At 38.0% G+C, this 13,739-nt stretch overlaps 1 protein-coding gene across 10 annotated transcripts in view; it reads right to left on the bottom strand.

Annotated features, from left to right (window-relative positions):
• Positions 1–1,818: 1,818 nt before the first annotated feature.
• The window catches only part of ZFAND6 (zinc finger AN1-type containing 6), an 88,399-nt gene continuing 76,478 nt past the window's right edge, over positions 1,819–13,739 (bottom strand). For 9 of the 10 annotated variants that reach the window (XM_025389640.1, XM_025389646.1, XM_025389638.1 and 6 more), the window contains 2 exons: positions 9,004–9,117; positions 1,819–2,733 (listed from right to left, as the gene is read on the bottom strand). In XM_025389640.1, the coding sequence (XP_025245425.1) occupies positions 2,585–2,733; positions 9,004–9,117 (263 nt within the window). In that variant the 3' untranslated portion in view covers positions 1,819–2,584. The remainder of the gene's footprint in view (positions 2,734–9,003; positions 9,118–13,739) is intronic. The other variant, XM_025389647.1, reaches the window with a different exon arrangement.

The raw sequence follows: 13,739 nt of genomic DNA, 5'->3' as shown, positions 1-13,739 counted from the left end.
GGATTCAAGCGATTCTCCTGCCTCAGTCTCCCAAGTAGTAGAGATTACAGGCATGTGCCACTGCGCTTGGCTAATTTTTTTATTTTTTAGTAGAGACAGGGTTTCACCATGTTGGCCAGGTCTTGAACTAGTGATCTGCTCACCTCGGCCTCCAAATGATGGGATTACCGTTAGCCACTGTGTCTGGCCAAGAAGTCTCTCTATCCTAAGATGTAACAGGCAGTCACCTTTTTTCTCTGAGAGTTTTCAAGTTTTGTTTCACATTGAAGTACTTAACTTTTTCCTATGGCATAACAGGATTTTTCCTTTTCCGTACAGAAAACCATTTCTTCTAGCTCTAATTATCGAACAGTCTCCTTTCCTGAATGTAATATGCCACCTCTCTCTTTCCAAAGTTCAGTCCATGCACGGGCAATCTATTCAATTCGGATATCTGTCTGTCCCCATCAGCTAGTAATATGCTATTTTAACAAACAAGCCTTCACAGTGAGTCCTGACATTTAGCAGGACAAGTCACTGTCTCCCTGCTCTTTTCTGAAGTGTTCTAGCCTTTTGCTCTTTTTAACTTTTACTTTTAGAATCAACTAAACACGCTCCACAAAAAAAAACAAGTGGAATTTTGATTGGTATTATCTTGAATCTATGCCTATTGAGGGACAAATGACATTTTTTGATGCTGTCTTCCTATCCACTAACATCTATTTACTGAGTTCTTATCCCTTAATGTTTTAGAATTCTTTCTTGACGAGGCCATCAACATATACTGTCAATTTCCTAGGTAACCAAGATTCTGATATTATTGTCAAATGGTGTTTCCTGGTTTTCTAGGTAACTGGTGTAAAGAAATGCAACTGTCTTCTAAAAACTAATGTTGTATCTAGCTACCTAACTAAACCCTATTATTTCTAGTAATTTCATGATTTTTCTATAAAAACAATAATGTGCAAATAAGTGCTACCTCTTTTCTTATCATTTTTCTATCTTGTCTTGCTCCACTGATTATAATCTCCAACACAATTTTGAATAGTAAGCAGTAATAGTGGGCAGTCATCTTTGTTTCTCACTTTAAAAGGAAGTTCCTCTTTTTAATTGATGCTTGCTTTTGCATTCATTTGGCTAGTTTATTTCACACAGAACTATCAGCTTAAGGAAATTCCTTTCTAGTCTTAATTTATCAAGTTTAATTTTTCTTATCACGAATGGGTGTTAAATTCTATTACTTTACCTGAATCTATTAAGATAGTTGTAACAGTTTATTCTCTTTATAATCTGTTAATGTGATCAATTTACAGATTTTGATAATTAAACCATTGTTTATTTAAACAGAACACGCCAATAATTTTAAACTGAGAAATTTATATTGTAAAATTATTGCCTTCATCTGTTTCATATGACATTTCATGTTTAAAAATGTTTGGCTACCAGACACATTTGAAAACCATGATCTTTCACAGGGTCTTTCTACTCCGCAATTCTATAACTGCCCTGCAGCTTGAATTATACTCTTAAAATTCTCTAATCCTACAAGAAAAAGCTTCTATTAGATGTTAATTCAGTATGACAGTGTAGAAAAGGGAATCAGACAAGGACTAAAAAATACATTTAAGTAACAGAGAGGAGTGCTTGCCTTTGAAGATATGCTGAGGTCTTCAATTCAGAGGAATACAAAATTACAATTTATGATCATTAGCTTAGTCACAAATAGATGTGAGACAAATAATGGCAGTTCTCTTACAAAATGAGGAAAGCAGAAAACTAAAAGACCAAGAAATAAAATTAACTACCAGAAAGAATAAGAGAAAAAGTAATACAAGGGAGCATTCTGGTTTTCCTTTTTATTTAATCAAAGACTGGTGAATAAACATAAATACAGCACAATTACTTCAGATCATTCTTCATATTGTATACACACAAACCCATGAACATAATCTGAAAGAAACCTGTAGACAGCAATGAAATGCATACAGCTTTTTCTTCCCTCGCTCAAAAAAAAGTTTAAACACACAAACTTAGAATCTCATCAGCACACACTCTCTTGTGACAAATGATTCAGACATAAATAGTGGGTGCAAAGAAACTATATGCTAACATACGAATAACCTTTGTTAATGAAAAAACAGAAGCAGCCATAATGATTAAGATACATTCAGTTACCGATAACTAGTTGTGCCCTAAAGGGCATTATCAAAAGAGAAATCGTGCTGCAGAGAAAAGCGATATATACATACACAATGAGAAAATAAACTGCAAGATTAATGCATGCATGTTTAATACTGGAAAAATCACAGCCCTCCAAAATTTCTGCACATTTGTTATAAAAGCCCTCTGCACTCAACTAAAATTAAAATGATCTTAAAAGGATAATACTTGTAAAGTTTAAGTCTTCTCAGCCACAGAAATTGCAATGGAAATAAATGTTCAGAGTCATTTTCAAAACAAAACCAAAACAAAATCAAAACAAAAATCTATTCTTCCGATGACATGCAAGACACACTGCTCTACATTCCCAATGACTAGGAAAAAAAAAACCTCAAGTCAATTTTTAGTTTGCAGATGCTCAAGGATTTTGTATTCCAGCAGGAGTTCAAATCTTTTGGATCTTTTCGCCAACAACTACTGGATTTTCTTTTCTGATTTTCTCAGCAGCATCAGCTTTGTAATTGTAAGAGCAATTGTGTACATCTGAGTAACGGTGTACACCACAGTAAACATTTCCACACCGGCATTCAAACCCTGAAAATGGAGTAATACACATACATGAGTTGAAGGATGAAATATTAAGGTCTTCGGCATACTTAATACTGAGCAGCACAATATATTTAGGGCAGCAATGTAAACTAAAGAATCATTCTAAATACACTGTCTCACAAACTACATTCTTATTCACTACCTGAGAGCTTCATTTCTTGTTCCTATCTACAAACGTAGGTTTGCCCTAGAGCAAGTCTCCTCTGAGCTGGTTTCTTCACCTGTGATATGGCAACAATTACTTCTTAACAAAAACACAGTTGCTAGGTTGAAAATGTAAAACATTTTTCAAATCCAGACACTACAATGTGAGAATAAGCCTACTGTCAGAAGGCAGTCTTGGCATTTATTTAAGAAAGATCAAATAATGCTTCTGAAAGAACTGTTAACAAAGAACACAGCTTCAATATTTGCTTTACTCTGCTAACCTCCAATGGAGATGTGAACTGTACTGCAGTTGAGAAGTAAAGAGCATGGGATCTAGAATCTGACTGCCTCAGTGTGAATCTACTGACTAATAATGAAGGCAAATTTGCCTCTCTGAGCCTGAGTTTCTGCATCTGTAATTTTGGAATAATAATAAGGAAGGATTAAATGAGGAATGAATTTAATGCTGAACATATGGTAAAACACACAATAAATGCTACTTTATTTTAAGAAAATGCCTGGAGTTAAAGCCAAAATCAAGATGTAATGGGTGCGGCCAGTCTTTATATAAAACTGGTCCTGCTCCCCCAAATTAGAATTTTATGGTATGATACAATTGTTGGAAATGGAGCACACGAATCAATATTTTAAACACTAATATTTGATGTTAACCTCCATTGCTACATTTTTAACTTCAAAGACATATTTGTAACTTAATAATAATGAATTTAAAATGAAGCAAACAACACCGTATTAGACTGACAGATTGGACAAGATGAAAATTACTAAATCTCACCCTTCTAATCATGAAGTCTGAGGGTTTGTGAGATTTACAAAGGCTTTTTTTTTTCTTTTTGTTTTTGAGACGGAGTCTCACTTTGTCGCCAGGCTGGAGTGCAGTGGCACGATCTCGGCTCACCACAATCTCTGCCTCCTGGGTTGAAGCCATTCTCCTGCCTCAGCCTCCCGAGTAGCTGGGATTACAGGTGCACGCCACCACACCCAGCTAATTTTTGTATTTTTAGTAGAGACTGGGTTTCACCATGTTGGCCAGGATGGTCTAGGTCTCCTGACCTTGTGATCCGCCTGCCTCAGCCTCCCGAAGTACTGGGATTACAGGCGTGAGCCAGTGTGTCCAGCCCTAGAAAGGCTATCTTTAATATTAAATACATATATTTTTAAATGTCTTATATGTATATATAGTATATATATATTTGCTTATATATATATTGCTTCTCTGGGGGCTATATATATATACACACACACACACTTTTTTTTTTTTTGACACAGGGTCTCACTCTGTCACTCAGGCTAGTATGAAGTGGTGCAATCATAGCTCACTGCAGCCTCGACCTCCTGGGCTCAAGCAATCCTCCCATCTCAGCCTTCTGAGTAGCTGGGACTACAGGTACATGCCATAATGCTCAGCTAATTTTAAAAATTTTTTTGTAGAGACTGAGTCTATGTAGTCCAGGCTGGTCTTGAACTCCTGGCCTCAGGTGATCCTCCCACCTTGGCCTCCCAGTGCTGGGAATACAGGTGTGAGCCACTGCACTGGGCCATTATTTGTATTCTTTAAATACACATGTGCTAAGGTATGGGTAAATTTGAAACATCTTTTTAAATTTTCTCTTTTAAAGATGAGGTCTCATTATGTTGCCCAGGCTGAGCCCGAATTCCTGGCCTCAAGCAATCCTCTCACCTTGGCCTCCCAAAGTGCTGGGATTATAGGAGTGAGCCACTATGCCTGATCTTGAAGTATCTTTGATATTAAACTCTAACTTCCTTTCTTTTTCATCTCCAACCCATTCCTTAACCAGAAATAATCTTCCTAAAGCAAAGCTCCACTCAAAATCTTACCTACTCTTTTCTGTAAGTTCAATTTTTATGCAAAGTATTCAGCACAATGCCTGGCACATGGTCAACAATACATTTTAACTATCCATAGCTGCAACTACTTTCCAACTAACCACAGTACCGCTGATCCTTGAAGGATGCCAGGTTTAGGCATGCAGACCCCTCTACAAGTCAAAAATCCATGTATAATTTTATGTTTCCCCAAAACTTGAGCTATTAATAGCCTATTAACCAGAAGCTTTACTGGTAACATAAAGTCGACTAACACATATTTTGTGTTATATGTTTGTATGTTATATTATTAATATATAATGTATTCTAATAATAGAGTAAGCTAGAGAAAAGGAAATGTTATTAAGAAAATCACGAGGAGAAAATATATTTACTATTCATTAAGTGAAAGTCGATCATCATAAAAGACTTCATCCTTGTCTTCACATTGAACAGGTAGAAGAGGGGTTGGTCTTGCTGTCTCAGGGTTAGCAGAAGTGGAGAAGGTAAAAGGGGAGGCTGGAGACGCAGACATACTTGGTGTAACTTTATGGAAATACAATGTAATTTCTGACTTTTCTGCTTTTTTGTTTCTCTAAAAATGTTTCTACATGGTACCGACATCCTTTTTCCACCATTTGCTTTAGTTTTAGTTCTCATATCACCGAAGAGCCCATGTTGCAAAAGAAGTGAAAAGCAGTCTTGAATAATCAGACCCCTTCTGTCAGACTGTCTAGTGTCAATTTGTTTTCTGGCACTGCTTTTCCTATGTCTTCTTCCTCACTGTCTGGCAGTGGTTTGGAAGCAGCCATCTCCATCAAGTCATCTTCTGTTCATTCTTCTGGTTTGGTGTCTATTAGCTCCTGAATGTCTCCAAGATCCCTATCTTGAAATCCTTAACCCCCAACCTTTCTTGCCATATCCACAATCTCTACCATGATTTCCATACTGTGAAGTCACACACAACATCTGGACACAGTTTTCTCCTGCAAGAATTTGTTTCAGGCTTCATAGCTTTCACATCTTTTTCTAAACAATAATGGTATCTTCAACGGTATGATGTTCCCTCTATTGGGGTTCTCTTCCATAGCACTGACAATCTTTTCCATAGAGTACCATGTGTAATGAGCCTGAAAGGTCTTTATGACCCCTGACATAGAGACTGAATTAGAGATGCTTCTCTGGGGGCAAGCATATCACTTCGACACCTTTAGTGCTGAACTCAGGAGGTTCTGGGTGGCTAGGGGCAACTGTCCAATATCAAAACAACTTTAGGCCAGGAGCTATGGCTCATGCCTGTAATCCCAGCACTTTGGGAGGCTGAGGTGGACGGATCACCTGAGATCAGGAGTTTGGGACCAGCTTGGCCAACAGGGTGAAACCCTGTCTCTACTAAAGATACAAAGAAATTAGCTGGGCATAGTGGAGTACGCCTGTAATCCCAACTACCAGGGAGGCTGAGGCATGAGAATCGCTTGAACCCAGGAGGAAGAGGTTGCAGTGAGCAGAGATTGCGCCACTGCACTCCAGCCTGGGCGACAAGAGTGAAACTCCATCTCAAAAACAAACAAAAAAAAACAAAACAAAACCCAACAACTTTGAAAGGCAGTCCCTTACTGGCAAGGTACTTTCTGATTTCAGGGACAAAGCATTAATGTAACCAATTACGAGAAAGGGTTCATATTGTTTAGGTGTTCTTGTTGTATAACCAAAAGACTGGCCGCTGGTGTTTATCTTTTTCCCTTCAAGATTCGGGTTAGCAGCTTTATAGGTAAGGGCAGTCCTGATCATAAACCCAACTGCATTTGCGCAAAACAGTAGTTAGACTATCTCTTCCTGCCTTAAGTCCTAGTATTCACTTTTCTTATTTATAAATGTCTTTGTGACCTTTTTCTTCCAGAATAGGGCACTTTTGTCTGCATTAAAAACTTGTCCAGGCAGATACTCTTTCTCCAACAACTTTATATAGTTTGGGAACTTTCTTAATGTAGTTTGGCAACCTGCTGCCTCTTTTTTGGCAGAAGCTATTTCTCCTGTTATCTTGACTTTTTTTAAGCCAAACCTTTTTCTAAAATTTCCAAACCAGCCAGGTGCAGCAGTTCCAGTCTATAATCCCAGCACTTTGGGAGGCTGAGGTGGGCGAATCACCTGAGGTCAGGAGTTTGAGACCAGCCTGGCCAATGTGGTGAAACCCTGTCTCTACTAAAGAAATGCAAAAATTAGCCAGGCATGGTGGCGCACAACCTGTAATCACAACTACTTGGGAGGGTGGGGCAGGAGAATTGCTTGAACCCAGGAGGCAGAGGTTGCAGTGAGCCAAGATAGTGCCACTGCACTCCAGTCTGGATGACAGAGCAAGACTCCACTTCAAAAAAAAAAAAAAATCAAACTATCCTTTGCTGGCATTAAAGTCTCCAGTTTTAGAATCTAAAAGTTGTCACGTAATGACTTCACTTTTTCTTGAATCATAGTATGCCTTTCTTTATAGCAATCCTGCACCCACATAAAAGCTGCACTGTCAATACAAAATAAAAAGGTATTACATAAAAAAGTACAAGGTTTTTGTGCCTGCTGGCATAGCTGCAGAGACGGCTTCACAGATTTCCTTTTTTTTAAACAACAGTCCTTACACTGAATTTATTTATACTGAAATGGCAGACATCACTCATTTTTCTTGAAATGGCAGAATAGCAGCTGCAGACATTAATCTATAGTACATACCAAGCAATTCAACTTTTTCTTGTAATGTCAGACTTTTCTCTTCTTGTTGGGAACACTTCCAGTATCAGTACTGACACTTTGTATGAGTCTTATGGTATTATTCAAAGTTTACAGTATGGTATTAAACACGATGAAAAATACATGAGAACCACAAGAGATTACCTTTTACTGTGGTAGGCAATTTACTACAGAGACAAACTGCTGAAACAGAGGTGATCAGTGACGATTAAAATGCATGGCATTTTAAGTGGATACTTGCAGCACCTGCACTCACTGCAATAGCAATAGGAGGTGGCTATGAAATTATTAGAGAAGTACAGTATATACTACAGTAACTTTTTGCCACTACCGCTTAATACTGCTTTACATTTGTTTACATTTCTTGACTGTGAATGGCTTCATGTATGATCTGCATTTGTATAAGCAAGTTTTGATAAACTTTTAATTTTTTTAACAGATTTGTGCATATTCTGTGGTAGCAAATGATAAAATACACAAGTATCTACACGTTTTACACATTCAAGACTTGTCTAACTTTTCTTAATAAAAACATATATTTCTAGGCTATACAGTTCATCTGTGAGTTTTTTCCAATTGCTGCAAATCTCCAAAAAATTTTCCAATATATTAGAAAAAACTGTAAGTGGACCCCTACAACAGTCCCATGTTGTTCAAGGGTCAACTGTGTATGTTTTTAGTCTTATTTCTTTATTCCTGTTGGATTGCAGTACACAACACTCTTGTTCACGTATTATGTGCTATTCAGCAACATTCCCCTATTTATGGTTCCTGCACATGCCCTATTCATTTTCTTCAAGTTATTCTTTCTGCCTGAAATGCCCCTATTTCCATCAGTTATAGGTCCTACTCGCTGTTCAAGACACGCTGAAACATTCTGCCTTCATGATCCTTTCCTTGCTGGGTCTCTAAGAACCACCATTTTTAATTGTAAATTAGTTACTCTCATTCCTGAATTCCCAGAGCAATGTGACTGCACTTCATGTACTTTCTTTGCTAAATGCTTTTGAACAATCCTTTCTCCCGCCCACCACCATCTGCATCTGATAGCTATGTTACAGTAGCCAACATATATTGATTACTTACTGTGTGGCAGCACTGGGCTGGGCTAACTGCTTACATGTCTTAACTCACTGAACCCACACAACAGTGTATGGTTAGCCCTATTTTATATACAGAAAGTACTTCCAGTTTACTAAGTACTTCAAAATATTCTCTCCTTGAAAGCAGGAGCCACATCTTTGACCTTTCACAGAATCTGGCACACTAACCTTACTTGTCTAATATTTCTAAATTCAACTGAAATAAACTTAAAAAAAAAAAAAAAAAAAAGCTATTCATTTCACTTTTAGGTGTATAATCAAAGCTATCTTTATTTCCTTAAGAAAATTCAGAAGCTGAAGTATAGCCAGTATTAGCTCTCAAGGGAACAGGAACAATCTTAATTGAAGTCAGTAATAGTAAGCTATGCATTACTATAAAACAGTATCTTAATTTTAAACATTTGATTTAGGTCCTTACCAGTAAGTCCCACTTTCTTCCTGCACATGAAACAGCGATTCTTTTTTTGTTTTGGTTTTTCAAGAGATTTGCTTTGCTCTTCAGATGGCTGCTGTGCCGTGTCTGATACTGAAGCTGACAAAAATAGGAAGGTGGCAAAATTTAATTATTCTGTAAGATTTTGCTATTCCTCATCCCACCCTCCCTAGTCTATTATTCAGAGGATACTGAGGAATTAATTAGCACAGAAAACTAGTCATTTAATTACAAAGTTGTTTACAAAAATAGGACCCCTTTTTGTTAAATTTATGTATAGAAAATGCATAAATAATGTATTTCTATCTAGAAAATAATCTAGAACATGTAATGATATATTGACAGTGGTTTTATAGACTTTCTTCTTTAGGTTTTAACTGTATTTTCTAATTTTTCTAGTAACTACACATTTAATCAATAAAAGGCACATAAACAAATACTACTTGAATATTCTAAGGGAGTGTGCAAGAAAATAGCCATATGCATGGGTCAGAATGACATAGGTTTCTCAGAGAACAAGGAGGGAAAAGGTGAAACCAAGATTCTGTGGAATATTAAGTATGTTTAAAGTTCCCAGAATGTTTCACATAAAGCACTTTAAATGTTTGAAATAAGGCAAATTGAAGCAAAGAAGCTTTAAAATGTTGTAAGATAATAAGTTGATGCATTTATGTATGGAAACCAAAGCCAGATTTACCAAGATTCGGGTTAAATTACTACTCTGAAATCTTAATATGACTCCCTCCCGTTGCTAACCACTCTGGCCCTCAGAAATGCTGCTGCGAGTCAGAATCATGTAATATGACCTTGCAGACATGTCATTTTGCTCTAAAATGGTGGAATTTGCCATGGATCAAATTCTTAACCTCTTCAGTTTCATTACCAGCCAGACTTTCCCCAGGAATCCACTCTCCATTAATCTACACTGGGAATATGCCATGTACCTTTGCTCACACTTCTTATAATCTATTCCAAAGGGTTTCCTTTTTTTCCCCCATTTGATCTAGGTCCTCTTCTTTTTCAAAATCAAGGTCAAATACCCTTTCCTTGTCTCAATTCTCTGTAGCTTCTCACTCTGATTTTCCTTAACACCTTTTCCAAACACCGGGTACCTCACGAGTTCCCTCTTCAATCCATGCTTCACACATTGCACACAATCATCTGCCTTAAGTGAAAATCTAATGGTGTTCCCTCTGATGTTTAGAATTCTTCAATGGCTCCCAACTAACTCCCAGGATAAAACCCAGAGGTCTTTCATGATTTTCTTCATCCTTCTTTCTCTGGCCTCATCTCTCACTATTTCTCAACGGTACCCCATGATTTAGCCATACGGAAGTACTTGCAGTTTCCCTGGACATATCAAACTCTCTTTTGCCTCTGGGCTCTTGGGTAAGTTATGCTTTCCATACAAAATACCCTTTCTATGCCCCTTCTGTCCCTCTTTTTACCAGGCTAACTCTAACTTGTTTTTCTTGTTTAAGCTTATATAATCAGCTCTTCCTCCACTGCCTCTCCCACAACTTTGGGGTGGGAAACCCTACTACGTATAGCACTTTTCATGTTAAAATTCCCTCACTGGCTCAACCTGGTTTAACTTTGAATTCTTTGAGGGGAGACATCTGTCCTATTTATCCCATTATCAGTGCCTATCCCAGTGTTTCCAACCACATAGCAGACACTCAACAATAAGTATCTGTTGAACTGAATTACTTACCTATATGTGCCTCATTTCCCCAACTACACTGTAAGGCCGTTGAGAAGAAGGATGGTTACCTTATTCCCCATCTGAATCTCTAGTCCCATCACAGTGAACTACACATAATACATGCTCAGACGTTTACTGTGATTCTAACCTGCTTATGTTAACATCACTATCTCATATTTTAACAAAAGATGACAAAAGGCAAATACCACAAACAAGTAAATGTGCGCTAATGACAAACTCTATAGCATGTTACTCCACTCAAACATGCTGAAATCAGACAGGAGACAGTTCTAGTAATACCCTGTGAACATATTATTTTTGAAACAGAATACAGACACATCAAACCTTTTATTTTCAATGAATAAATATTCCTAGAATGTAAGCTCCAAGAGGGCAGGGGCTGAATGTCTTGTTTAATGTTTATCCCCAGCTCCTACAACAGTATCAGATAAGCCTATCTGGCTATACATACAGACTAAAAAACAGCTTAATTTGCAATCAGAAATGAAACTATTTTATTTATTGGTTTTGAAATATATAAGCCATAATATCTAACCTGTTCTCCAAAAACAGTCTGATATGCAAAAAGACCCATTTAATGGCAGTAACACTATCACAAGATTATAGTTTTAACAAAACTGGTTTAACTACTGAGACACAAATTTGAATGGGATCTGGAAATGGAGAAGTGAAAATACATCTATCTTCTACGCATACAAATGCCACTGCATATCTCAAAAGACATTTCACAGTTTTAACCCTAAAGCCCCAAAGGTAGCGAATGGTTTCTTTTTAACTGAGGCAAATGCACAGTCTTTAAAGTGAAGGATCGGAAGGCTATCTAAAAGCTTATATGCTACAGCTAAAATGTGGGACCGATAAATGTTGTTTATATACCCATGAGGCTAAGATAACCTCAGCTTACCTGAAACTAATAGCTGACAACCTGAATTTCAACAGTCACCAAATGAATTCACGGACAAGATGATATAGTATATTTTTAAAAGTCTATGATTCCCAGAAATTATCCAGTTTCCTCAGTTTTTATGTGAGTTTTAAGACCAAAGAATACCTTATCAAATTCCAAACAACCTTTCTAACTTTAGTTTCAACATATAACTGACCACTTCAGCAACGGGTTTTTTCACTCTTTCTCAAATTTCATTTTTCCTACCTATATGCATTTGCACTCACAAGTTATCCTCCAGCAAAGCTGTCTTGGGGTGGTGGGGAGATATAATTTACACACCATAAAATTCACCCTTTAAAGTATACAATTCAGTGGTTTTTATTATATTCACAAGGTTATAAAACCATCACCACTATTTGGGAGGCCGAGACAGGCGGATCACGAGGTCAAGAGATCCTGGCTAACACGGCGAAACCCCGTCTCTACTAAAAAAAAAATACAAAAAACTAGCCAGGCGAGGTGGCGGGCGCCTGTAGTCCCAGCTACTCGGGAGGCTGAGACAGGAGAATGGCGTAAACCCGAGAGGTGGAGCTTGCAGTGAGCTGAGATCCGGCCACTGCGCTCCAGCCTGGGCGGCGACAGAGCGAGACTCCGACTCAAAAAAAAAACAAAAACAAAAACAAAAAAAACATCACCACTATCTAGTTTCAGAACATTTAAGTCACATTAAAGGAAAACTCTACTCATTAGCAATTACTCCCCACTTCCCACAGTTTCTGGCAACCACTAATCTTTCTGTATGACTAGCCTATTTTAGACATTCTATGTAAATAAAGTCATACAACATGTAGCCTTTTGTACTTAGCTTCTTTTATTCAGCATATTTTCAAGGATCATTCATGCTGTGGCATGTATCAGAATATCCTTCCTCTTTGTGGCTGAATATTCTACTGTATGGATATACCACATTTTTTTTAATCCAATCATCTACTTACAGCCACCTGAGTAGTTTCTACTTATTATGGATAATGCTGCTACGAACATTTGTGTACAAGTTTTTGTGTGGACATATGTTTTCAATTCTCCTGGGAATCAAGAGCAAAATGCTGGGTCATATAACAATTCTTTTTAATTTTTTGTGGAGCTAGCAGATTGTTTTCCAGTGTATCTGGCACCATTTGATACTCCCACCAAGGCAGGAGGGCTCCAATTTTTCTACATCCTTGACAATACTTAGTCATTGATTAGAGCCATCTGAGTGGGTATGAAGTGGTGCCTCATGACTTCCATTTCCCTAATATCTAATGATGTTGAGTTTTTTTTTTGTTTTTTTTTTTGAGACGGAGTCTTGCTGTGTTGCACAGGCTGGAGTCTTGCTCTGTTGCACAGGCTGGAATGCAGTGGCACAATCTCAGATCACTGCAACCTCCACCTCCCAGGTTCAAGCAATTCTCCTCTGCCTCAGCCTCACAAGTATCTGGGACTACAGGCGCATGCCATCACGCCCAGCTAATTTTCGTATTTTTAGTAGAGATGGGGTTTTACCATGTTGGCCAGGCTGGTCTCCAACTCCTGACTACAGGTGATCCGCCTGCCTCGGCCTCCCAAAGAGCTGGGATTACAGATGTAAGCCACTGCGCCTGGCCCTGTTGAGCATCTTTCAATGTGTTTATTGGAAACTTGTATATATTTTCTGGAGAAATGTCTATTCAAATCCTTCGCTTATTTTTAAAATGGGTTTTCTATTGTTGAACTGTAATTATTTCTTTATGTATTCTTATCACATATATGATTTGCAAGTATTTTTCTCTCATTCTGTAGGCTGGTTTTCCACTCATTTTTTGAGAGAGGGTCTCATTCTGTCACCCAGGCTGAAGTGCAGTGGTGCGTTAACGGTTCACTGAGGCCTCAACACCCCAGGCTCAAGTGATCCTCCCACTTCAGCCTCTCTCCCCAGTAGCTGGGACTACAAGTGTGCACCACCATACTCGGCTATTTTTTGTACAGACGGGGTTTTGCCATGTTGCCCAGGCTGGTCTCAAAGTCTTGAGCTCAAGTGATCTGCCCACCTTGGCCTCCCAACGTGCTGGGATTACAGGCATAAAC

Source organism: Theropithecus gelada, chromosome 7a (assembly GCF_003255815.1).
Source record: "Theropithecus gelada isolate Dixy chromosome 7a, Tgel_1.0, whole genome shotgun sequence".
NCBI classification, from domain to species: domain Eukaryota; kingdom Metazoa; phylum Chordata; class Mammalia; order Primates; family Cercopithecidae; genus Theropithecus; species Theropithecus gelada.
Note: the sequence above shows the minus strand (reverse complement) of the source record. Positions and strands in the feature narration are given on the sequence as shown.